General features: G+C 43.8%; 2 protein-coding genes across 4 annotated transcripts in view; one reads left to right on the top strand and one right to left on the bottom strand.

Annotated features, from left to right (window-relative positions):
- The window catches only part of POLR3GL (RNA polymerase III subunit GL), a 49,932-nt gene that overhangs the window by 5,158 nt on the left and 18,193 nt on the right, over positions 1-26,581 (top strand). Inside the window, exon 2 of one of the 2 annotated variants that reach the window (XM_054670086.2) lies at positions 12,209-12,300. The gene's annotated coding sequence lies outside the window, so the exon portion shown is untranslated. Of the gene's footprint in view, positions 1-12,208; positions 12,301-24,738; positions 24,840-26,581 lie in introns of those variants that run through there. The other variant, XM_063815537.1, reaches the window with a different exon arrangement.
- Positions 1,049-25,742, bottom strand: LIX1L (limb and CNS expressed 1 like). Of its 2 annotated transcripts, XM_001162231.8 has the most exons (6): positions 25,319-25,742; positions 15,287-15,450; positions 10,382-10,522; positions 5,263-5,358; positions 4,570-4,647; positions 1,049-4,214 (listed from the first exon to the last, which is right to left on the bottom strand). In XM_001162231.8, the coding sequence occupies exons 1-6, from the start codon at positions 25,608-25,610 to the stop codon at positions 3,972-3,974; spliced, it is 1,014 nt and encodes a 337-aa protein (XP_001162231.1). In that variant the 5' UTR covers positions 25,611-25,742; the 3' UTR covers positions 1,049-3,971. The 2 variants fall into 2 exon arrangements, with proteins under 2 accessions (XP_001162231.1, XP_016797740.1); XM_016942251.4 differs by lacking the exon at positions 5,263-5,358 and having other exon boundaries at positions 25,319-25,736.

Raw genomic sequence — 26,581 nt, 5'->3', positions numbered from 1 at the left:
AGTATACATGTAAAAGAACAGGGATGTTTTAGAGCTTCTTGTGGGGAAAAGAAAGAGAGACCAGATTGTTACTGGGTCTGTGTAGAAAGAAGTAGACATAGGAGGCTCCATTTTGTTCTGTACTAAGAAAAATTCTTCTGCATTGAGATGCTGTTAATCTGTAACACTACCCCCAACCCTCTGCTCCCTGAAACACGTGCTGTGTCAACTCAGGGTTAAATGGATTAAGGGCTGTGCAGGGTGTGCTTTGTTAAACAAATGCTTGAAGGCAGCATGCTTGTTAAGAGTCATCACCACTCCCTAATCTCAAACCACTTCCTAATCTCAAATACCCAGAGACACAAAACACTGAGGAAGGCCGCAGGGATCTCTGCCTAGGAAAGCCAGGTATTGTCCAAGGTTTCTCCCCATGTGATAGCCTGAGATATGGCCTCGTGGGAAGGGAAAGACCTGACCGTCCCCCAGTCCGACACCCGTAAAGGGTCTGTGCTGAGGAGGATTAGTAAAAGAGGAAGTAACACCTCCTTGCGGTTGAGACAAGAGGAAGGCATCTGTCTCCTGCTCGTCCCTGGGCAATGGAATGTCTCGGTGTAAAACCTGATTGTATATTCCATCTACTGAGATAGGGGAAAGCCACCTTAGGGCTGGAGGTGGGACATGCGGGCAGCAATACTGCTCTTTAAGGCATTGAGATGTTTATGTGTATACATATCCAAAGCACAGCACTTAATTCTTTACCTTGTTTATGATGCAGAGACCTTTGTTCACGTGTTTACCTGCTGACCTTCTCTCCACTATTATCCTATGATCCTGCCACATCCCCCTCTCCGGGAAACGCCCAATAATGATCAATAAATACTAAGGGAACTCAGAGGCTGGCGTGGATCCTCCGTATACTGAACGCTGGTCCCCTGAGCCCAGTTTTCTTTCTCTATACTTTGTCTCTGTGTCTCTTGTTCCACCTAACGAGAAACGCCCACAGGTGTGGAGGGGCAACCCACCCCCTCACTTTTGTAATATATAGGTCTCAAGAAAGAGTCAGTCTGGCTCACTAGAGAAAAATCTATTTTTAATTGTATAAAATTATACATATAAAATACATAGAATGTACTAAGAAGATGAGTAAAATCTTTGACACCAGAAGTGGACAGATCAGGAAACAATTTTTCTGAAGTTATTTGGGATCTTATTGGTTGGTATTTGAGAAAAATAATAAATCCAGGAGGTACGAGGGCAATTCTTCCACAACTCACACCCCTTAACCCACACTTCCCAGAGAAAGGAGAAACAGGAGTGTTGATGAGTGCCAGCTTATAAATGTCAATACAAACAGACACACCTGGTGTGTCTAGGTGTTTTTGCCTTTACTCCAACCCGACGTGTTTCATGGAATACAAACATGGGGCTTCTACCCCAGCTCTCTTCTGATTAGTAAGAAAAAAAAAATGATAGGGCCTGGAGAATTCAAGGAAGCCCGTTTCAAGCACTAATAAAATTGTAGCTGGATTCCTTACCTCTTACCCAACATGATTTCAAAAGCAAGAAAGTTGCCTTTCATCTTGCCCCTATCAAATCCAAAAGAGCCAATTATAGCCTGTTTCATAATCTATTTTTATTGTTGTTGTTACACTTGAACTTTCTGTTTGGAACCTAATCTATTTCTAAAAGCAAAGTCTGTATAATTGTTAAGTGGAAAGTCCAATTGCAGGAATACTAAATGTTCCAAGCTCAGTTTAGAAAGTACATGGGACAATAATATAGTATAAATAAGAGATCACAGAGACAAGGGGGAAATATATATTAGAGACCTCCAAAAAAATTCTCTGAAAGGAGAATACTCTAGCTGCTGTACTACAGGTTATTTCTCTCTTATGTCACCCAGGAGAGAGGTGGGGGAGAATGGTGTTAAAAACACAAATAGTGCCGGGCGCGGTGGCTCACGCCTGTAATCCCAGCACTTTGGGAGGCCGGCCGAGGCGGGCGGATCACGAAGTCAGGAAATCGAGACCATCCTGTCAAACACGGTGAAACCCTGTCTCTACTAAAAATACAAAAAAATTAGCCAGGCATGGTGGCGGGCGCCTGTAGTCCCAGCTACTAAGGAGGCTGAGGCAGGAGAGTGGCGTGAACCCGGGAGGCGGAGCTTGCAGTGAGCCGAGATAGCGCCACTGCACTCCAGCCTGGGCGACAGAGCGAGACTCCGTCTCAAAAAAAAAAAAAAGAAAAACACACAAATAGTTTGGGAGGCCGAGGCAGGTGGATCACGAGGTCAGGAGATGGAGACCGTCCTGGCTAACATGGTGAAACCCCGTCTCTACTAAAAATACAAAAAATTAGCTGGGCGTGGTGGTGGGCACCTGTAATCCCAGCTACTCGGGAGGCTGAGGCAGGAGAATGGTGTGAATCTGGGAGGCGGAGGTTGCAGCGAGCCGAGATCGCGCCACTGCACTCTAGCCTGGGCGACAGAGCAAGACTCCGTCTCAAAAACAAAAACAAAAACAAAAACAAAACAAAAAAAACCCACAAATAGGCCAGGCTCAGTGCCTCACGCCTGTAATCCCAGCACTTTGGGAGGCTGAGGCGGGTGGATTACCTTATGTCAGGAGTTCAAGAACAGCCTGGCCAACATGGTGAAACCCTGTCTCTACTAAAAATACAAAAATTAGCCAGGCGTTGTGGCGTGTGCCTGTAATCCCAGCTACTCGGGAAGCTGAGGCAAGAGAATCGCTTGAACCCTGGAGGCAGAGGTTGCAGTGAGCCGAGATCACGCCACTGCACTCCAGCCTGGGCAAAAGTGTGAGACTCTGTCTTCCAAAAAAAAAAAAAAAAAACCACAGACACACACACACACACACACATAAATAACTGATCATTGATTCTCTTTCCCTTCCTGCAGTCTCCCAAGGTGTCAATTAGGAAGTGCCAAAATACTAAAGTCTCATTTAATTTTCCTGATCAACTTATGTTCTAATAATTAATGTGGAAGAAGAGGAAAGAAAGAGAAAACAAATGAGAATCTAAGGTAGTAAACAGCAGCAACTTAGCGGGAATAAGGGGAACATGGTTCTCACTAACCAAATAGGACTGATAACACTTCCAAAAAATAAAATGTTAGGTGAAGGGAAATATGGAAATATGTTTTACTTTCTACTAATAGCTGCAGGCAGGAAGGTCCAAACGCAGGGTTTAACTAAGCTGGGGGAGTAGGGGAGATGTTTAGAGGGAATACTGAAAGAGAATCAGTTTCAACCATAACCCCTATCTACTGTAGAGTATATCCAGAAATCTAGACTACTAGTATGGTATACATATGCCCTAGAAGCAACTTAGGTAGTAAACTCCCATGAATTGTTTGTAATTTATCTTGTCCCTGGGCAGTTTCTTAGGAGGGGTTTCAGAAGCAAGATCTCTACTTCCTTCAGAATAATAAGGTAGGGAAGGAAGCCTCAAAACAAAGTGGCAATTTGGAGGCAGAGAAGGAATAAGGTAGTGGTGGGGAGGAAGGGGATAGCAAGCAGGTTCAGTTCAAGAACTAAAGGCAAAATCTTCATACTCATACTCTGTTTGAGTCCAAGAGGAAGCAGGAATGAGAGTAAGGGTGGGGCACATAATCCTTATTCAAGTTACCTGATATTTGAAAAGAAGGACACATGAACACTAGAGTTAATCTTTTAGTGCTACTGAAATGGCTACACAGTTAATCTGGAAGTTTAAGAGCTAACAAAGCTGCAAAGACAACCTGCTCTTTGTTGTAAAGTGGACTGAAGATGTTTCAAATAAAACTACATCCAAAAACTGGTAGTAAGAAAAGGGATCTCTTAGCAAATAGGAATCTAGGTGTAGAATTTATACACATATATATTTTTTAAAGTATAAAAATGAGAAAGTATGTACAAAAAATCATCCTAAATCTTAGAAAGGAGACATAAAAAAAGGCTGTGGAAAGCCTGGGGAGTTATGTGGGTGGATGCCTAGCAGTTGGAAGAATGCATATTGCCCAACTGCCCAGCAGCCAGCACAAGAATATCTTTCTTCTCCTTGTGGAAGCGCAGCTCCTTGCCTGCCAGTCGGGCTTCATCCAGCTCCCGCTCAGTAGAGGCCAGCTCTCTAGACAGTGCCCCCGGCACACTCTGCTCCCGGCTCACCCAGTCCAAGGCCATTTGGTGGCGAATATCATCATCCAGGGCCCGGTGCGAATAATGAGCCAACACCTCCTAGTAGGGGAGGGGAATGTGAACATCAGTGAGAAGGTAAAGGTTCATATCATACCACACTGACCCAACTGGGACTAAGAACTCAGCTTTAGAGACCTAACTGAGGTCAGCACCTAAGTTCTTCAAGGAGATTTTTAAAGGCACTTCCTGCTACGGGAAGCAAGATAGACAAAAGAATCACAGCTAATATTTACACAGGAAAGATTATAGGAATGAAGAGGGTACTTAGGTAAGGCTTTCAATATTCACAACCATAGGTCACAATAGACCTTATTTCTAACATAGTAACGACCTCAAAAGAGTCCACTGACAGATTGTGCTCCCCTCATTCGCCTCCACTCATAAAATCTCTTACCTGCCGAGAGCATTGTCGTTCCCTCATGGCCTTAAGGCTGCCATTCCAGTGTAGCAGTTGAAAAACTGTCATTAGCTCCTGGGGGAAGAGGATAGGAAGTACCAGGACAGTGATTTTTATATTGGGAGGTTGCATCAGAATTACATGGGAAACCTTTTACAAAATGGATTTGTAGAAGCATCTCTCATCACTAACTCTGATAGGCCTTTGGGGAAGAAAAATATTTATTTATTTATTTATTTATTTATTTATTTATTTACTTACTTATTTGAGACAGAGTCTTGCTCTGTCACCCAGGCTGGAGTGTAGTGGCGCAATCTCAGCTCACTGCAACCTCTGCTTCCTGGGTTCAAGCAATTCTCGTGCTTCAGCCTCCCAAGTAGCTGGGATTACAGGCATGTGCCATCATAGCTAATTTTTGTATTTTTAGTAGAAACGGGGCTTTGCCATGTTGACCAGGCTGGTCTCAAACTCCTGGCCTCAAGTGATCCACCCGCCTCAGCCTCCCAAAGTGCTGGGATTACAGGCCTGAGCCACCATGCCCGGCCAGGAAGGTATTTATTTTTGAAAAATAGTGTAACAACCTTCTTTCTTTTCCAGTATCAATGAGTTAGGAATTAGTAGGAGCCATTATATATTACAGTAGCAGGCTGACCCATGTTATTAGAACCAGGGAAGTACATGGGAAAGTACCTGGAACTCCAACATTGATTTGCCCTTGTTGGATTCCAGCATGAATCGGAAGGCACCAATCCCTGTATTTGGGTTGTCAGCTTCCTCCCTGTTGCCCTGGTAGTAGAGGAACAGAAAAGACAAATAGATTTTCAACCAGGATTATCATCTCAAGCAGCACTGTCCAGTAGAAATATAATGCAAGCCACATATTTAATTCAAAATTTCCTCTCTGCCACATTAAAGTAAAAATAAAGAGGTAAGTCCAGGTGCAGTGGCTCACGCCTGTAATCCCAGCACTGTGGGAGGCCAAGGTGGGCAGATCACTTGAGGTCAGGAGTTTGAGACCAGCCTGGCCAACATGGTGAAACCGTGTCTCTACTAAAAATACAAAAATTAGCCGGGCATGGTAGTGGGTGCCTGTAAATCCCAGCTACTCAGGAGGCTGAGGCAGGAGAATCACTTGAACCTGGGAGGCGGAGATTGCAGAGATCGGGCTACTGCACTCCAGCCTGGACAACAGAGTGAGACTCTGTCTCAGAAAAAAAAAAAAAACAAGTAAAATTAATTTAAATAATATATCTTATTTAACCCAATATGTTCAAAATATTATGTTTCAACTGCAGTCAGTATAAACATTATTAATGAAATATTTTACATTTTTGTACTGACTTTCTGAAATGTGGTATAAGTGTGGAAATTCTGGGTAGCAGTGTGGTCTCCTGGACATTGGCCTATTGTGTCTTCTATTGGTTATGTAACCCTGCAGGGTTAGAATTAAGACACACTGTCCTGCATTCAAGCCTAGCATGTAAAAAAACCAATACAGCATAGAAGTTAAGAGCATGGACTGGAGCTCCTACAAATAGCGTGGCCTTGGTAAAGTCACTTAACCTCTCTGTTCTTCAGTTTCCTCTTCTGTAAGATGGGAATAATCATAGAGCTACCTTAAATGATTGTTTTGAGAATTAAATAAAATTTTAAATTAAAAATAAAAATTTACTTTTTTTTTTTTTTGAGACGGAGTCTCATTCTGTCGCTCTGTCGCCCAGGATGGAGTGCAGTGGTGCGATCTCGGCTCACTGCAACCTCCGCCTCCTGGGTTCAAGTGATTCTCCTGCCTCAGCCTGCAGAGTAGCTAGGACTATAGGCATGTGCCATCACGCCCGGCTAATTTTTTTATTTTTAGTAGAGACGGGGTTTCACCATGTTGGCCAGGCTGGTCCTGAACCCCTGACCTCAGGTGATCTGCCTGCCTTGGCCTCCCAAAGTGCTGGGATTACAGGCGTGAGCCACTGTGCCTGGCCCAGCATTTACATGTATTAGGTATTATAAGTACTCTAGAGATGATTTAAAGCATTCATTCAGGAGGATGTGCATAGGTTATATGCAAATACTGTACTTTTTTTTTTTTTTTTTGAGACTGTGTCTCATTCTGTCTGTCACCCTGGCTAGAGTACAGTGGATGGTCACTGCAGCCTCAATCTCCCCAGGATCAAGTGATCCTCTTGCCTCAGCCTCCCAAGTAGCTGGGATCACAGTCAAGTGCCTCCATACCCGGCTAATTATTTTATTATTTTTTTGTAGAGATGAAGTCTCTTTATGTTGCCCAGGCTGTACTGTGCTATTTTATATGAAGGACTTGAGCATCCTTGGGTTTAGGTGTCCTCGAGAGATCCTAGAACCAATCCCACACAGATCCCAAAGGAAGACTATGGAACCATAATTTTTTTTTTTTTTTTTTGAGATGAAGTCTTACTCTGTCGCCCAGGCTGGAGTGCAGTGGTGCGATCTCGGTTCACCGCAACCTCCACCTCCTGGGTTCAAGCGATTTTCCTACCTCAGCCTCCCACGTAGCTGGGACTACAGGTGTGCACTACCATGCCTGGCTAATTTTTGTATTTTTTAGTAGAGATGGGGTTTTAACACGTTGGCCAGTCTGGTCTCGAACTCCTGACCTCAGGTGATCTGCTCACCTCAGCCTTCCAAAGTGCTGGGATTACAGGCATGAACCTCAGCGCCCAGCCAGGAACCATAATTGCTTTCTTTTTTCTTTTTCTTTTTCTTTTTTTTTTTTTTTTGAGACAGGGTCTCGCTTTGTCACCGAGTCTGGAGTGCAGTAGTGCAATCTTGGCTCACTGCAGCCTTGACGTCCTCACTCAAGTGATACTCCTGTCTCAGACCCCCAAGTAGCTGGGACTACAGATGCATGCCCCCATACCCAGATAACTGTTTGTGTTTTTTGTAGAGATGGAGTTTCGCCATGCTGCCCAGGCTGGTCTCCAACTCCTGAGCTCAAGTGATCTGCCCGCCTCAGCCCCCCAAAGTGCTAGGATTACAGGCGTGAGCCACCACACCTGGCCTAGAACCATAATTTCAATAACAATGAATTTAGTTATTTATTTTTTGAGACAGAATTTTGCTCTTGTCACCCAAGCTGGAATGCAATAGCACAATCTCGGCTCACTGCAACCTCCGCCTCCTGGTTCAAGTGAGTCTCCTGCCTCAGCCTCCCAAATAGCTGGAATTACAGGCGCCCGCCAACGCACCCAGCTAATTTTTATATTTTTAGTAGAGGCGGGGTTTCACCATGTTGGCCAGGCTGGTCTTGAACTCCTGACCTTAGGCAATCCGCCCACCTCCGCCTCCTAAAGTGCTGGGATTACAGGCGTGAGCCACCGCGCCAACAATGAATTTAGAGCCCATGATCAGATAAATACTGCACATCCTACTTTCCATAATCCACAGTTTCTTTTTTTTTCCTTTCCTTTTCTATTTTTTTTTTTTTTGAGACAGGGTGTCACTTTGTTGCCCAGGATGGCGTGCAATGGAATGATCTCAGCTCACTGCACCTCCATCTCCCAGGTTCAAGCGAGTCTCATTCTTCAGCCTCCTGAGTAGCTGGCATTACAGGCATGTGCCACAATGCCCAGCTAATTTTTGTATTTTTTATTTCTTTTTTTTTTTCCTTTTCTTTCTTTTTTTTTTTTTTTTTCTGAGACACAGTCTCGCTGTGTCACCAGGCTGGAGTGCAATGGCGTGATCTCGGCTCACTGCAACCTCTGCCTTCCAGGTTCAAGTGATTCTCCTGCCTCAGCCTCCCAAGTAGCTGGGACTACAGGCGCGCACCACCACACCTGGCTAATTTTTTTTTTTTTTTTTTTAGTAGAGACGGAGTTTCACCATGTCAGCCAGATGGTCTTGATCTCTTGACCTCGTGATCTGCCCACCTCGGCCTCCGAAAGTGCTGGGATTACAGGCATGAGCCACCGTGCCTGGCCAATTTTTCTATTTTTAGTAGAAATGGGGTTTTGCCATGTTGGCCAGGCTGGTCTCGAACTCCTGACCTCAAGTGATCTGCTGGCATCCACCCCACAATGTGCTGAGATTACAAACGTGAGCCATCGCGCCTCGCCCTGTTACATTTTATAATACCATTAGGTGACCTAAAAGTAGCAAATGTACTTTCCAAAAAATTTTAGCTGGCTTTTTCTTTTTTTATTTGGTTTGGATTAATATAAAAATGTTTTCATTCCCTGCAGATGCTGTTGACTGGGGCAAAGAATAATGGGAGAAAAACAGCTGGGTCCTAAATAACAGAGGGAAACCAACTTTCAATAAAGTATTCAACAACTAATCCACAAAGCAGATAACTGAAGTAATTTAGTATATGTAATTACATCTTTTTTTTTTTTTTTTTGAGGCGGATTCTTGCTCTGTTACCCAGGCTGGAGTGCAATGGCACAATCTCAGCTCATTGCAACCTCTGCCTCCCAGGTTCAAGCAATTCTCCTGCCTCGGCCTCCCGAGTAGCTGGGATTACAGGCGCCCACCACTGCGCCCAGCTAACTTTTGTATTTTTAGTAGAGATGGGGTTTTGCCATGTTAGCCAGGCTGGTTTCAAACTCCTGGCCTCAGATGATCTGCCTGCCTCAGCCTCCCAAAGTGCTGGGATTACAGGCATGAGCCACTGCACCCGGCCTGTAATTACATCTTAATTAAATGCAAATAGAACAGATACTTGGTCTGACTATTAATGAATTTGTGGAGAGGAAGGAAGATGGCGGTGTTAATTTCTAAGATGTAATTAAATTAAGTCAACTTGGGTTCTAATCTTGGCGTGACCAATTACTAGCTATATCATGTTAAGCAACATTCCACTTCTGTGTTTTTAGTCTCCTCATCTGTAAAATAGGGGTAATAATAGTACTTACACCTCATAAGATTGTTGTGATGATCAAATGAGGTAAAATGCATATAAATCCCCTAGAACAGTCCATGCCACAAGGTAAATACTCAATTAGGATTAATTATGGTTATTCTTCTTTTTTGAGATGGAGTCTCACTCTGTCGCCCAGGCTGGAGTACAGTGGCGCAATCTCGGCTCACTACAAACTCCGTCTCCCGGGTTCAAGCCATTCTCCTGCCTCAGCCTCCCAAGCAGCTGGGACTACAGGCGCCCCCCACCATGCCCGGCTAATTTTTTTTTATTTTTCATAGAGACGGGGTTTCACCGTGTTAGCCAGGATGGTCTCGATCTCCTAACCTCGTGATCTGCCCACCTCGGCCTCCCAAAGTGCTGGGATTACAGGCGTGAGACACCGCGCCTGGCTAATTATGGTTATTCTTATCATCATCATTTGAAAGAACAGTTGTAAATAAAGAGAGTAAATAAATTATCCTCCTTGTTCCTAAAAAGACGTTTTGTTATAAAAGTCTTCTTTATCAATAAGATGAAGTAATGGAGGCAGGAGACAAGTGACAATAAAAAACAGTCATAAAAAAAGAACTGCAGAAACTAAGGTCTTAACCCAAATTAGCAAAAGCAAAATTGAAGCTCAATTTTCATTTTGGAATAGCTCTACAATTCCATAAATCTGCAATTAAAGGTTTCTAGATACCAAAGAGACACAATGAAAGAGACAAAACAACAAAAAACATAAACACAGATACAGAACTAGAGACTGAGACAGGTGGAGCACATGACACAATAGACTGACAGAGAATAAATCAAAAGAACAGAGAGGTGGACCAGAAAGAAAACAAGAATTCATGCTCTGTTTCACAGTAATTTACGACTTCCCAAGCAGCCAGTTCTCCCATCTCCCACTCTCCTTCCTTCCAGCTCCATACAACTTACATTAAAAGATGCCAGGGCCTCAGAGACACTCTTCTCGATGAACTCATCAGTGATTCTTCGGGAAGGATGTTCATTAAACACAGAATTCATTAGCGCAATCTTTGCAGCACTCCTCCGGGCCTCAGCTTTTGTGGGGCAAAACTAGGCAGGGGAGAAAGAGTGAGAATATGTGTATTTGTGCATATGAGAGAGAGGAAGGAACAGTGGGAGGGAAACACTTCAGATAGAAAACACTTGGACGCTCTTTGGATAAATCAATTGTGTTCAACACACTTTCCAAGGTTTTTATGGTAAAGTGGTTGGGATGTTTGGAAACATAATTTTGATTCAACATCCTGAAGTCATTAAGGAACTGGGAGAGGGCTGTAGCTCATACCAAACTGAATGCAGAACGAGGAAGGCTGCTTAAGTCAGCATATAATCACTGGTCATGAAAAATACCCGTTTAAACTGTCGACAGAATTAGTTACTCAAAAGTCAGATTCTGGCCGGCTTAATAGAAATCTGTATCTTGTTCTGCGGACAGGTAAGGTTTTTTGGATTCCTCTAGATAACCCAAGATTAGAACCAAAGCTGTGTCTAGGCTGCTTCTACAGAGGAGGCCACTGGTCTCTATCAGAAGCACCCATCTTGGAATCTCGGACTTCATTTTTAGCTGTGAGCAGGCATTTTCTCAAATAACGTAGTGAGCCAAAGGAGCTATCCCTGAGAAGGGTTTAAGTCTGAAGAAGGAATTTATAGACTTCTTTTTTCCCCCCAGTGGAAACAAAGAGGAGAGGAGTAACTAAGGGAAGGAAAGCTGACTTAAGAAGGAAAAAAATAAAAATTAATTCATGTTTTTATATTGTATCCAACATAGGTATCATAGAACAAGTCTGATCTGCAGAAGTCTCAAAATTATTCAACTTCAGATCTCTAGCCACCATAGTATTCCTTTATAATTCATCTTTATTGGCTGTCTCAAAGGCCTCTTTGCCCTATGTCATTTATGAGTAATTAGAGGAAAGGAAGAAAGTGATGTTGCAGTTTTTAAAAGTAGACCAAGGCCGGGCTTGGTGGCTCACACCTGTAATCCCAGCACTTTGGGAGGCCAAGGCAGGAGGATCGTTTGAGCCCAGGAATTCAAGACTAACCTGGGCAACATAGCAAGACCCCTGTCTCTACCAAAAAAAAAAAAAAGAAAAAATTAGCCAGGCATGGTGACACGTGCCTGTAGTCCCAGCTACTCAGGAGGCTGAGGCAGAAGGATCACTTGAGCCAGGAGTTCCAGGCTGCAGTGAGTTATGATCACACCACTACACTGCAGCCTGGGTGACAGAGTGAGACTCTGTCTGTAAAAGAAAACTTAAAATAAAAAGTAGACCAGGGGTTGGGCATGGTGGCTCATGCCTGTAATCCCAGCACTTTGGGAGGCTAAGGCAGGAGGATCACTTGAGGCCAGGAGTTTGAGACCAGCCTGGGCAACATAGTGAGATGCCAACTCTACAAAAAATTTAAAAATTAGCTGGGCATGGTTGTGGTGCACACCTGTGGTCCCAGCTAGTCAGGAGGTTGAGGTGGAAGGATCACTTGAGCCCAGGAGTCAAGGGTGCAGTGAGCTATGATTGTGCCACTACACTCCAGCCTGGGCAACAGAGCACAACTCTGTCTTAAAAAAACAATAAATAAGTAGACCAGGATGTGTTTAGTACTTAAGCATCCCTAATATCAATAATTCCTAATTTCTATTAACTGACAGGCTCTCTGAGACAGCATATGAGGCTTGGTAAGTAAGTCCTAAGTCTTCCCAGTGCTTCAATTTGTCTGTTTCTATTTGTCTATTACTAGCTTGCTGGCCTGCTCTATAGTGCTGTTGCTTAAAAAGTCATCTGTGAAGAAAACCAGAGGGAGAAATTTCACCTGCCAAAGTGGATAAAGAGGTATAAACTCAAACCCATCTTGAATTTGAGCAGTTATGGATATGCCCTTGCTCAGTATATCAGACTATCAACACCCAGCCCATGTTCTAATCTAGCTTCAGTTATTGCACCCTGCCCCTGACCGGGCGAGGTGGCTCACACCTGTAATCCCAGCACTTTGGAAGGCTGAGGTGAAAGGATTGCTTGAGCTCAGGAGTTTGTGACCAGCCTAGGAAACATGGCAAAACTCCATATCTACCAAAAATACAAAAATTAGCCAGGCATGGTGGCATATGCCTGCGGCCCCAGCTATTCAGGAGGCTGAGGTGGGAGGATCACTTGAGCCCATGAAGTTAAGGCTGCAGTGAGCCATGATTGTGCCACTGTACTTCAGTCTGGGTGACAAGAGTGAGGCCCTGTCTCAAGAAAGAAAGAAAGAAAAAAAAGCTGGGTGAGGTGGCTCATACCTGTAATCCCAGCACTTTGGGAAGCTGAGGCAGGCAGATCACCTGAGGTCAGGAGTTCAAGACCAGCCTGGCCAACATGGTGAAATAATACAAAAATACAAAAATTAGCTGGGTGTGGTGGCGGGAGGCAGAGGCAGGGAGAACTGCTTGAACCTGGGAGGTGGAGGTTACAGTGAGTCAAGATCACACCACTGCACTCCAGCCTGGGCGACAGAGCAAGACTCTGTCTCAAAAAAAAAAAAAAAAAGTTTAGGCTAAAAAGCCAAGAAAGACAATTCTCCTCTTTCCAAAAATAACAGAAATCAAATTACTATGTTTCAGTTATGGGCATTGTCATAAAATTTTCAAGTCATTCAACAATGTAATGAGGTGGGAAGAAGAAGGAAAGATCAGCCAGGCACAGTGGCTCACGCCTGTAATTCCAGCACCTTGGGAGGCCGAGGTGGGCGGATTGCTTGAGGTCAGGAGTTCGAGACCAGCCTGGCCAACATGGCGAAACCCCATCTCTACTAAAAATACAAAAAATTAGCTGGGTGTGGTGGCAGGTGCCTGTACTCCCAGCTACTTGGGAGGCTGAGGCAGGGAGAATCGCTTCAACCCGGGAGGCAGAGGTTGCAGTGAGCTGAGATCGGGCTGTTGCACTCCAGCCTGGGCAACAGAGCGAGACTCTATCTCAAAAAAAAAAAAAAAAAGAAGAAGGAAAGATCTTATTCTCTTAGAAGTGAAAGCACAGGCTGGGCGCAGTGGCTCACACCTGTAATCCCAGCACTTTGGGAGGCCAAGGCGGGTGGATTACAAGGTCAGGAGATTGAGACCATCCTGGCTAACATGGTGAAACCCTGTCTCTACTAAAAGTACCAAAAAAAAAAAAAAAAAAAAAAATTAGCTAGGCGTGGTGGCATGTGCCTCTAGTCCTAGCTACTGGGGAAGGTGAGGCAGGAGAATCACTTGAGCCCAGGAGGCGGAGGTTGCAGTGAGCCAAGATCGTACCACTGCACTCCAGCCTGGGTGACAGAGCAAGACTCCATCTCAAAAAAACAAAAAAACAAAAAAAAACAAGTGAAAGCATAAACATTTGTCATCTTGGGTATATAGTTATTTCTCTGAAATGACTGAAGTTCTTTTTTTTTTTTTTTTTGAGCCAGAGTCTCACTCTGTTGCCCAGGCTAGAGTGCCGTGGTGCAATCTCAGATCACTGCAATCTCCGCCTCCAGAGTTCAAGCAATTCTCCTGCCTCAGCCTCCTAAGTAGCTGGGATTACAGGCGTGCACCACCATGCCCAGCTAATTTTTGTATTTTTAGTAGAGACGGGGTTTCACCATGTTGGTCAGGCTGGTCTCAAACTCCTGACCTTGTGATCCACCCGCCTCGGCCTCCCAGAGTGCTGGGATTACAGGTGTGAGCCACTGTGCCCGGCCTGAAATGACTGAAGTTCTAAGGGAAAAAATTTCATCACCTGATTTGAAATGAAGCTTCCTTAGGACTGCTTCTGTTTGAGGCAGAAACTAAGCTGCAATGGCACTCATTCATGCAACAGACATATTATTTGCCTACTATCTGCTAGGCACTAAGATGGGTGGTAGGGATTTAACAAGAAAGAAGACAAACACAATCTTTGCCTCTATGGAACATAGTCCACTAGGAGAGACAAACAATTATGATATGTTGTAATAAGTGATATGATAGGGGAAGTTCAAGGTGCTATGCAGACACACAGTAGGGCCTTTAACCTTGTCTAAGGGTTACACAAACCATATGGAAAACAGAACAAAGGTGTTTATTATTTTCTCTAAATTCCATTTGAGACTTTTAAGTTGACATTTCAGAAGGCTGCCTCCCTGTCTGCAATGTAAAAAATCCATCTTTGATGAGAATATTCGTACTAGTCCATAATTTTTCACTACTACCTCATAATGGCAACCATTTTTTTCATCATCATACGTATTTCACATAATTGTAGAATGTTAGTAGTAGAAAAGACTTTAGAAATAATCTAACCTATCTCCTTCATGTTATAGATGGGAAAAGTGAGGCCCAGAGATTTGCCCCATTGATATTCAGAAGAATGTAAATTTGGATCTCCTAACTCTTAGATGAGTACTGTTTCCAGCATACATAGTCCCTCCGATTTGACCTCTTAGAGAACTCCAACATTGCTTTCTTTAGTAATTGCCTACGAAAAAGTACTGGAGGCAAGGAATATTGTTCTATATCCTCAATAAGAGATGGAAGAAAGTTGGAATGCAATAACTGAAGCCAGATTGGAACATGGGTTGGATGCTGGTAGTCGGATATACTGAGCAAGGGGATATTCATAACTGCTCAAATTCAAAATGGGTTTGAGTTTTTGAAAGGAAAGCATGCTACTGAGGTTCTACTATGGTCAAATTGGCCTCAGATGCTTGCCAGAATAATTTTCCCAGAATTGCTTTAGGTCCTCAAATATATGATTTCAGGCAGTTTAATGGCCAAAGTGGTGGAGAAAGCCGTTACTAACATCTAAGCATTTACCTTTGCTACTGCCACCTCACAACTCTTACCTGGAAACTCCCAAAGCAGCTTCCCCCAGGCAGGGTGACATAGCAGACATAAGGAGGGCTGTTGGAGGGAACCATCTCATAAACCACTAGAGCCCCATTCTTTAAGTCAGCACCACGGGACTGCTTCATCTGCCAGAATTCCTGAAGTGCCTCCACCACATTCACTACAAAAGAGAAGTACTTAAGTTCAGCAATGAATGAGAACACCTCCAAGTGGTGCTATACTTCAATACAGTACCTGTAACCTGTACCTACATTAAGAGTCTGCCCCTTAGCTCCCTACCTATCGCCATTTAAAAGCATTTAAATTAATAAACCTAGACTGTGATTAAGTTAATTTGCCTAGAAAGACCAGAGTATGCCTGCCCTCCTCCACCACTTTTCTGGTTCACATTTTATTTTATTTAAATTTTTTTTCACTCCCACCTCCAATCTGAATAGTTCACATTTTAACTTAGTCCTAGAATAACTTAAATATTGAAGGCAGAGTTCCCAATGTCAGCAGACCATTATCACTGCCTGATGAAATACAAGCAGATTATTCCACAATTGGTTAGCTGGCCCAGGATGATAATAACCACCACAATAAGTGCTAACATGTATTGAACTGTATGTCACCCATTTCTGTAACTGCTTTACGTGTTTAATCACAGCAACTTTATGAAGCAGATATTTTTACTATCCATATTTTACAGATGAGGGAAATGAGGTATAGAGAGGTTAAATAACTTGCCCAAGGTTATGCCAGGAGAAAGTAGCAGTTTGAGTATTCAAACTCAAGTAGTCTTGGTTCCAATGAATATTCTTTTATGCAATACTGCTGGCTCAAGGAAATATAGCCCTAATAACCATTCTTGAGCCTGTGCTTCTAGTGAGCACATCCATTGCCAGATTCCTTTTCCAACCCAGAATACTATGTACATACTACGAGTGAGAGAAGCCAGGGCATGGGGGTGGGAGAGAAAACTCTTTTGAGGCTTTACCTGGGTATAAATGTTTTTGGAGGAACCATATGGTGAGATGCGAAGCAATGCAATGGGAAGCAATTGGAGGACTTTAAAAAGAAGCACTCCTCCATGGGTCGGTCTCTCATGCTCCTTCACATCTTGCTAGGTACACCAAGATTGCAAATCCCTGACTGCTCTTTACTTGGGCTATTTTTCAGGACTGTGCTTGCAGCAAGAAATATTGAGGGATGAGGTACTATCTTCACTCAGATAAAGAACATGCTTGCTTCAGCTTGTTGTAAAATGGCAAGTTCCCCAAGCTGTGGGTTCTATAAGTGTTCCTCTGTTGTGAAGCAACCCATGGCCTATGCAAGTATCTACCTGAGTCCTCTGCATTGGACTTGGGAGGAGGCAAGGAGAACTAATATAAACATGATGCTCATGCTACTTGCTGTGCTATGAATAATAAATTCCTTTGTCTCTAATCTCAAAGTCTCTTGACTTCTGCCAGCACCCATGAAACAGTAAATGGCTAATTTATTAGTTGTAGGTAGGCTAAAATCAAACTCCAGACCTGACATTGTATTCTAGAAAACTTCCTCTCATCCCTACGTTTTCCTTATGTAGCCTACAGTGTAAAGAGGCAAAGAGATATTAACCAAATCTCAAACAAATGTAAAATTGCAGCTGTGATCAAGTTCTATAAAGGAGTGATAGATGTCAGAGTATCTGACCTAGTTAAGAAGGTCAAAGAAAGCTACCCTGAGGAGGCAATATCTAAGTTTAGGTATGACTAGGAATTCACTAGGCAAGAGGTGAGAGGACAGTGTTCTGTGCGTAAGGAACAGCATGTTCAAAGGCTCGTGACGGCAGGGAACATGATGAATAAAGGGAATTAAGACCATATGGCTATGCAAGAGTGAGGGAGGGGAAGTGTAATGCAAGATGAGGTTGCAAGAGGAGGCAGGGACCAGACCAAGTAGGGCCTTTTAGGCCATGTTAGAGTATTGGCTTTATCCTAGAGCAATAGGAAGCAATTGGAGGACTTTAAAAAGATGGGAGTCTTTCTAACTCAGCTCCAAGGAAAAATAACTAATTAAAAAAAAAGAAGGAGGGATGAGATCAGTTTGCTTTTAGAAAGGATCACATTGGCTCTAGGGTTCCAAACATTTCAAATAGTTTTAGCTAAAGCCTCATAATAATAAATTATCCTAGGTGCTCTGAAATATCTTGCAACATACTGACCACTCTCCTTTTTTTTTTTTTTTTTTTGAGACAGAATCTCACTCTGTTGCCCAGGCTGGAGTGCAGTGGAGCGATCTCAGCTCACTGCAACCTCCACCTCCCAGGCCCAGGCGATCCTCCAACCTTAGCCTCTGAGTAGCTGGGACCACAGGTGCATGCCACCACGCCCGGCTAATTTTTGTAATTTTTGTAGAGACAGAGTTTCACTACATTGCCCAGGCTGGTCTCAAACTCCTGAGCTCAAGCGGCCTCCCAAAGTGCTCCTCCTCCACCTTGGCCCCCCAAAGTGCTGGGATTACAGGCGTGAGCCACCACGTCTGGCCTCTCCTCTTCTACTCTTAATCGCAGCAAAGTCTCATTCGTTCTTTCATATTTCCTTAGTTCAGATCTGCCAAGAAGACACCAAGATGGGATAGACAATTGCAAGAGATTTATCAGGGAGGAAGTAGGAGACGACAGGGAGAGCCTTCTGAGCACAGCAAAGATCTCATGCCTGTGGAAGAGAGGGAAAGAAGGAGGTCTAGATATGACAATCTCAGACTGTAGTACAGTTTTTGTTGTTGTTGTTGTTTTTGTTTTTTTTTCTAAACAGATTCTCACTCTGTCGCCCAGGCCGGAGTGCAGTGGCGCGATCTCAGCTCACTGCAAGCTCCACCTCCCGGGTTCACGTCATTCTCCTGCCTCAGCCTCCCGAGTAGCTGGGACTACCACCAAGCCCGGCTAATTTTTTGTATTTTTAGTAGAGACAGGGTTTCACCGTGTTAGCCAGGATGATCTTGATCTCCTGACCTCATGATCCGCCCGCCTCGGCCTCCCAAAGTGCTGGGATTACAGGCGCGAGCCACCACGCCCGGCTGTAGTACAGTTTTAAGAAAGATTTGGCTAAGTCAGTGAGAAGTCCTCATGCCAAAGGAATCCCATATCTCACCAGGATCTGCCTGTGTTAATACCCCTGATGTGCTAGGTCATTGGCTGGGAGCAGCCTACAGGAAGCGTGTTTCCTTCAAATGTGGTTATGGATGCGAATGTGCGACTTTGTGGTGCAAATGTGGTTATGGATGACCCAGAGTGGGCAGTGGCTGAGGCTGTTAGTTATGCTCCCTGCAGCAGGCAATGAGAACTGCACATTTTCATGGCTGTCATATACACGTTAGCAAAACTTTGAGCACTTAATAGGTACATGGCATCATTCTAAGCATTGAGCATGAAAAGAATAACTCACAGTTCCTGCAAGCAAGGAATTTATTTTATTTTTGAGTTGGAGTCTCCCTCTGTTTCCCAGGCTGGAGTGCAGTGGCGCAATCTCGGCTCACTGCAACCTCTACCTCCCAGGTTCAAGCAATTCTTCTGTCTCAGCCTCTTGAGTAGCTGGGATTATAGGCACATGCCGCCACGCCTGGCTAATTTTTGTATTTTTAGTAGAGACACGGTTTCACCATATTGGTCAGGCTGGTCTCAAACTCCTGACCTTAGGTGATCCACCTGCCTCAGCCTCCCAAACTGCCGGGATTACAGGCATGAGCCACCGCGCCCAGCAAGCAAGGAATTTGAAATCAGTGGCCAATAATAAATTATCTCGCCTGCTCTGTGACTGAAACAAACACCCATGTACTAGCCTGAGTTGGAGAAGCAGCATAAACTCTTTTTAATAACCTACATTTAACTGACTTTTAAGAATACTCATTCTTCTATTAAAAGACAGCATGAGGGCACATGTCATTAGGACCTCCTGAGGCTCTGTCATGGGCAAAAAAAAATTAAAATTAAAATTTAAAAAAAGATCCAGCATGAAAAGAAAACTCTCTTTCCTTCTATTGGTTTTGGCAGGGCTCTTCAAAGGTCAATACTGACCAGAAAGCTCAGCCATCTTTGTTCTTTCCATGAGATCTTTTCAGCTCCAGTTCCCTCTTTGAGACAGTTTAGCACAATGCACTGGGTGACAGCTCTCTTGACATGCACACAACAGGGAGAATACTGGAATAAAGAGGAAGAGAAGGAGACCACCATAATTGGGAAGGTCCTATTAAAAAGCATATGTTCAGTCTCTATCCAGTTAAACATTCCTTCGCACAGACTAGAGAATCATTTTTTAATGATTACTCAAGGCCAAGGGACATGGGGAGTCTTGATTTTAGAAATGTGAGTATGAAATGATAATTGGGCAAAGTGGTCAAGAAAAAAGCAACTAATTGTGATCCGCATTTGAAAATGCTTCTAGACTTATTCATTTTTAGGGCTGGAAGGAACTTTAGAGATCATCTAGTCCAATGCTGGCTAAGAAAGAACAGAAGACTTGTTTGAAGTCACATAGCTATGGCAGAGTTGGGGCATGAATCTAGATTTCCGGGGGCCAATATTCTTTCCAATTTGGGAATCTTAACACAGGCTCCAAGGTCCAGTCCATAGCTGAGCTTCATGGAGGTTCACAAGCTTCCTAAAACTGTTAAGTAAAATTATGTGTGTGTCTGTGTGCATATGAGTATTTGTGCATGGGTATGTGTGGAGCACCCAAATTTTGTGTCATATTTTCAATGAGGAACCATGGATATAATGGTTTACATAAGGATGGCTAAAGAACAGTGAGGTGGGAGGGTAGGAAGAACTGAGATATACACATCTGATAATTGTTTTCTCAAAGTCTCTCACAAGAAAGACCAAGATAGGAATATTTCAGTGCTTATACCCTGCTGTTGAATAACAAAAAAGAGAATAATTTAGTTTTTGCCTTTAGGAGATAAAATATACGAATGTCTAAGTGGATAGGATGGGAATGAGAGGTAGTGATCATTTTCAGCCAAAATAAAAACTTTTTTTTTTTTTGAGACAAAGTCTTGCTCTGTCGCCCAGGCTGGAGTGCAGTAGCATGATCTTGGCTCACGGCAACCTCCACCTCCAAGGTTCAAGCAATTCTCCTGCTCAGCCTCCCGAGTAGCTGGGATTACAGGCGCACGCCACCACACCCAGCTAATTTTTGTATTTTTAGTAGAGACGGGGTTTCGCCATGTTGGCCAGGCTGGTCTTGAACTCCTGACTTCAGATGATCCTCCCGCCTCAGCCTCCCAAAGTGCTGGGATTACAGGTGTGAGTCACCGCACCTAACCTAAAACTTTTTTTTTTTTTTGAGGCAAGGTCTCGCTCTATCGCTGAAGCTAGAATTCAGTGGCACAATCACACCTCACTGCAGCCTTGACTTCCTGGGTTCAAGTGATCCTCCCACCTCAGCTCCCTGAGTGGCTGGGACTACAAGATGCATGCCACCGTGCCTGGATAATTAAAAAAAATTTTTTTGTAGAGATGGGGTCTCACTATGTTGCCCAGGCTGGTCTCAAACCCTAAGGTTCAAGCAATCCTCCTGCGCTGGCCTCCAAAATGCTGGGATTACAGGCATGAGCCATTGTGCCTGGCCAGGATAAAAATATTAAAACAATATATGAAACCACAGTAAAAATTTTATATCATAAGGATAAATACAACCTTGCCAGGAAGGTAATTAACAAAAATAAAAGAAAAAAGTAATAAATACAACTTTGTGGTGGGGAAGCAGGAATAAAGAGATAATGAAGTTAAGAGGTGAGTAAAAAGATTCTCCTTGATCATAGAGGATGGCGAGAATAGACAGACTCTATTCACATTATTATGGAAGATAGGGAAGCTAGTTAACAATAGTTCATCTATTTCCTATTTCAATGTTTAGAAGGTACATCTGCCCCTAAATAGCCCACGGTCCACAGTCTCTTTGGAAGGAGAGACTGCAAAGTAACAGTGACTTTGGGAGGGGACTCTGGTAGACTGAATATTGCCACCTGCCAAAATGTCCATGTCTTAATCCTTGGAACCTGTGAATGTGACTTTATCTGGCAAAGACTTTGCAGATGAGTTTAAATGATCTGAGATGGGGAGATGACCTAGATTATATAGGTGGGCCCTAAGTGCATTCACAAGTGTCCTTATAAGAGGGAGGCAGGATGGGCACACTGACTCATGCCTATAATTCCAGCACTTTGGGAGGCCAAAGCAGGATGGTCACTTGAGGCCAGGAGTTCAAGATCAGCCTGGGCAACACTGTGGGATCTCATCTCTACAAAAAAATTTTTTAAAATCAGCCAGGTGTGGTGACATGCACCTGTAGTCTAGCTACTTGGGAGGCTGAGGCGGGTGGGAGGATCACTGGAGCCCAGCAGTTCCAGGCTGCGGTGAGCTATGAATGCACCACTGCAGTCCAGCCTAGGCAACACTGCGAGATTCCATTTCTTAAAAAAAAAAAAAGGAGGCATATTTGATGAAGAGGAGGAGTCACGGAGGCAGAGATTATAGTGATACAGCAATAAACCACGTAATAAACCAATGTCAGCAGCCACCAGAAGCTGGAAGAGGCAAGGAATGAATTCTCCCCTAGAGCTTCTGGAGGGAGCACGGCCTTGCCAACACCTTGATTTTGGCCCAGTAATACTGATTTTGGACTTCTGGCCTCCAGAACTATGAGAGAACAAATTTCTGTTGGTTTAAGCCACTAAAGTTGTGATAATTTGTTACAGCAGCCACAGGAAACTAATATAGGAACTAATCCAGCATTTCCAAAAATTGGAAATATTCAGCCCAACCCATTTAACTCCAGTCTTACAGAAAAGAAGCTATCTGTGATTCTGAGGAAAAGGAACAACTAAATAGAAAATACTACACAAGATTCATTTGTTCAACTTAGTGAAATAACAGGGCAAAATCTCCAATCATGCAGCCATATTGTAACATAAAAGGATAGCAATACTTCCAAAACAACAGGTTTGAAGAGGGAAATGTAGCAATTACAGAGCAAGGAAAGTGAGTTACTCGATCCTGCCAGTTTAGAGATTGCCAGATGTCAAACATGAGAAAGAGACTATATGCCATAGAAAAAAAGGGTGCAAAGGAAATGGCAATGCAGAACACTACCTATCATTTGCAGTTTCCAAAGCATTTCCAAATGCACAATAGTAGCAACCATACTGAGTACCAGGTGCTGCATGCTTTATATTCGTTGTCTTATTTAATCCACACAAAACTATCAGGATAAGTATTATAATACCCATTTTACAAAAAGTAAGCAAGTTAAGGAACAGGCCAGAAGTGGCAGAACCAGGATTTAGAAACAATGTTTGTTTGGCTCCAAAGTCAACCCTCTTTGTATTGGGCTGGCCTGCTTTACTACACCATTAATCTTTATACATGCTCTGTAATGTAAACTGTGAGCTCCATCAAGATAGGGACTAAATATCTGCCTTGTCCACCACTGCATCTGGTGATCAATAAATATTTGGTAAATGAATGAAGAGAACAGATGAAGCATAGAGAGATTAAGCAACTTCTCCAAGATCACACAGCCAACTATTTGACAGGGCTAGGTCCTCTGATTACAAATCCCATGCACTACAAACTTATCAAGATCCTACAGAATACTGAGCTATGTGTGTATCTTGGGTAAGTGGGTGAGGGAGGCAGATAAAGGACAGGAAAGCTTTTTAAAATAAATAAGTAAATACATACATACATACATACATACATACATATATACATACATACTGATAGCCCACATGAGTGAAGGTAGAGCTAAAGACTGATTGGAAAAGGTGGATTTGGAGCATTCAGGAAGAAGATGAAGGATGTTAATTGAAGATGATGTGGTAAAGCATTGCTGGATGAGGGAATGAATTGTCTAGGCAGAGGCTAAAGTAAATTGTATTCAGGGGAATACAGCCATTCCCCCAAATAACATGCCATCAGTCACAAGGGTATGTGAATATATGCCAGTGGCAGCTTTGCCTAAGAATTGAAGCAGAATAAGTGATTCCATGTGGTAAAGGACTTCTGAGCCAAATGGGCAGAGATTCTGCTTGCCTGAAGCTGAACTATCTGCCAGACTCTCCTAAAGTACTGGCTGGACACTCAGACTGGAAATGAGAAACTCAAGAATAATGAGAAAGACTGCGATGGGAGGTGGGGAGATAGGAAAGAAAATCACCACGAAGTGTGAAGCCTGATTAATTGCCCTTTGTCAGCACAATCCCCTTGTTCCCTCATCCTTGCTAAGGAAATGAAAGTTTTTACAGGATGTCCAGTTTAGGAGCCAAAGCAGAGGCTCTCCAGGTAACACAGACAAGAAAAAGGGTGTACTCCTCTATAATTTTAATAAATGCCTGTAAGTTGCCAAGAGGAAGGCTTCAGATTTAGTGTGACCACTCTAGGCTACTCCTGTGCCCAGAGGCAAAGACCTTCCCTTGATCTTGACTTAGAGACTTGAAGCAGCAGGATAGTAGCTAATAGCAGTTCCATCACATAGCCTTGTTAAATCTTGGGATTACATTGGAAAAATAATATTTCCTCATGAGTTTCAGATTCATCCATTTGTATCCCCAGCACCTAGCAGAGTTCCTGTCTTATAATAGGAGTTCAAATTGTATGAAGAACAAAGGGAAATTGATGATGAATGAATCATTAGGCACATATAGCAAAATGGCTCTAAAAATCCGTTTTCATAGGAATTTTTGGGTTTACATTATTAGGATTTAAGAGTGGGAAAAAGTGAAGCATGTTCTACTTAAGGAACTATGAACCAACAAATTTGAGATAATAATCATTTTTAGGTTATATGTCATTTGCAATGTCTCAGTCAATCCATATTGTAACCCTTGAATAAACTGAAGCTCAGTGAAATTAAGTCCCTTCCCCCAAAGATTTGGCTGGTAAGTGACAAAGATCTCCAAAGCCTGTGTGTGCTCTTTTCACTAAACTTTCTTAAAAAAAGAAAATCTACAGAAAAGCCCTGTAACTTTTCTCTGTATTATTGTTAAACAGAAAGTTAAAGATATAGTCACTTCCAGGTCAGGCAGGACCTGGCCAAGCAGACAGAAGGGATGTCTTGTAAATTCCAGGCTTAAATTCTGTATTCCACACCCTTCACTATATATTCCTTATTACTTACACTATAAATCTGGAACTCAAACTCAGACAGGAAACTACACTAGTTAAACGAAAACAACAAAGAAAACCCTCACATCCCTCTTTCCAGAAATTAACGAAGTTTTCTAACTGAAATAGAGTTTCTAACCTGGCACATTTCCACAGAATTTAACATTGAAAGAGCCAAGGCCTGGGATTTATCCTCAGTTCCTGGGCAAGGGCCAGGAAAACAGAGCCAGACAGAAAGGCTGGAGTTGTGAGTCTCCATACTAAAAAAGATACCAAAGTAAGGTACTGAGCCACAGGAAGCTGGTGTGAGTTCAGTGGTACAGGTCCGGATTTAAATACACAATTACTATGAGTGACTTGTGAAGGCACTACCTAGTTCCCCAGTAAATCTGAAGTTGCACTGAAATTTCAGAGTGAAGGTAAGTAAGTAAAGAATTTAACAGTCAAGGTTAAGGGGCTGGAGCAAATTAACAGGTGAGTCCAGGAATTGCAGAGATCACAGAGGAAAGACTGAGAGGGTATGGATGAGAAACTGGATCTGAAATAAAAGACAGGATCCCACACAATGGGGACTGGTTCTCAAAGGCAGAGAGATGTTAAGGTATTAAGCTGGAGGAGGAATTCCATTTCTAAAGGAGAAAAGCTTAGGAAGAAAAGAGGATTGTATCTGAAAAAGGGTCCCTGGAGAATATATTAATAACTCAGTAAAGGGGAGGAGGTAGGAGGCTTAAACGTGTGTATGAGTGTGTGCGTCTGTGCGTGTGCGTAGCCCAGAAGGAAACTCCCCAAAAGGAAATGCATGTGAGGGCTCCACGCCAGGAAAAGCGATCCGGAGGACTGTTGGAGCAAGGCTCCCTTACAGAGGGTGTCGCGCAGGAGGCCAGACCCGCAGACTCACCTCGGCCATAGCCCTGCGTGTGCTTGGCGAAGCTCCTCACCACGGCCTCCACGGCCTCTCGCAGCACTGCCGGGCTGCCGGCGGCGCCGGGGGGCAGGGGTAGTCCTGGGGCCCCAGACAGGAGCAGCGGCGGCGGGGGCGGTGCGGGAGGCGGCGGGGCAGGCGGGGGGCCCGCAGGGGGTGTGGCGGTGGCAGCCGCGGCCCCAGTCACTCCGGGCCGCAGCGCTCGGAGAGTGCCCCTCCCGCTGGTGCCCACACCAGGCTGCAGCCGCTGCGCTCGCATAGTCTCCATCCCGGCCGCCAATGGAGTAGCGCCCCGGAGCCTGCCAGCCTGCCGAGCTAACGGTCCCAACCACCCCAGTCAGCTAGCGCCTGGGGACTCAGGGCGGTGCCAGGGCCGAACCTTCAGTCAAGTGGGGGCGGGGACGAGCTAGGTCCCATGCCAATCACCAGTGATGGGGCGGGAGCTGGAGGGCTCCTGCTCCGCCATAGGCAAATTATTGAGGAGGGTGGGGATTCTCAGAACCAATTGCAAAGAGAAAAAGCGTATCCTCTGAAAGGCAGACGCAGAGCTTGGGCGCGTCTTTGGGAGTCCTGTGGCAAACACTAGAAAGCAGGACAGAATCTTGGGGCTGGGCTTGAAGAAAAAAATGGGCCTAGATGCAAGATTGGGGAGGATTGCAGACAGAGTAGAGATCATTTTGTCCTACCATTTCATTTCACTGATTGTAGGTGAGGAAATTGTGGCTCAGAGAAGTAATTCGACTTGTCCAACATCATATGCAATTGGTGGTGGAGCTAAGGCAAGAAAGATACTGACATTTAATGAACATAAACTATGCAATGTACTGTAGTGCATGTCTTATTTACAATCACAATCACTAACCAGATTTTGTTATTTTAGGGATAAGGAAACAGATGCTGAGGGAAGCTAGAAAAATTGGCCAAAATTAAATAGCTAAGAGATGGCAAAGTGGAATTCAGAGTTTAAGCATAGGTGTTCTGATTCCCAATATTTTTATCTTTTTACTATGCCACATTGTTGGGTAAATTTCTGAGTTCACTTATTCTAAGTAGAGGAAGGGAATAAGAGAGAGTGGGATGGGCAAGTCTCTTTGCCTCCCATTAGAGTGAGAAAGAGTTAGGATACATGCAGAAAATTAGCAAACTCAGAAGTCCAGTTGGGGGAATTAAGAAAATTACCCTTGTTGGTATAATATGTCAGACTGGGTTCCTCTGATTACTTTGCACACACACACACTT

Source organism: Pan troglodytes, chromosome 1 (assembly GCF_028858775.2).
Source record: "Pan troglodytes isolate AG18354 chromosome 1, NHGRI_mPanTro3-v2.0_pri, whole genome shotgun sequence".
Classification (NCBI taxonomy): Eukaryota; Metazoa; Chordata; class Mammalia; order Primates; family Hominidae; genus Pan; species Pan troglodytes.
This window is presented reverse-complemented; position numbering and strand designations above follow the sequence as displayed.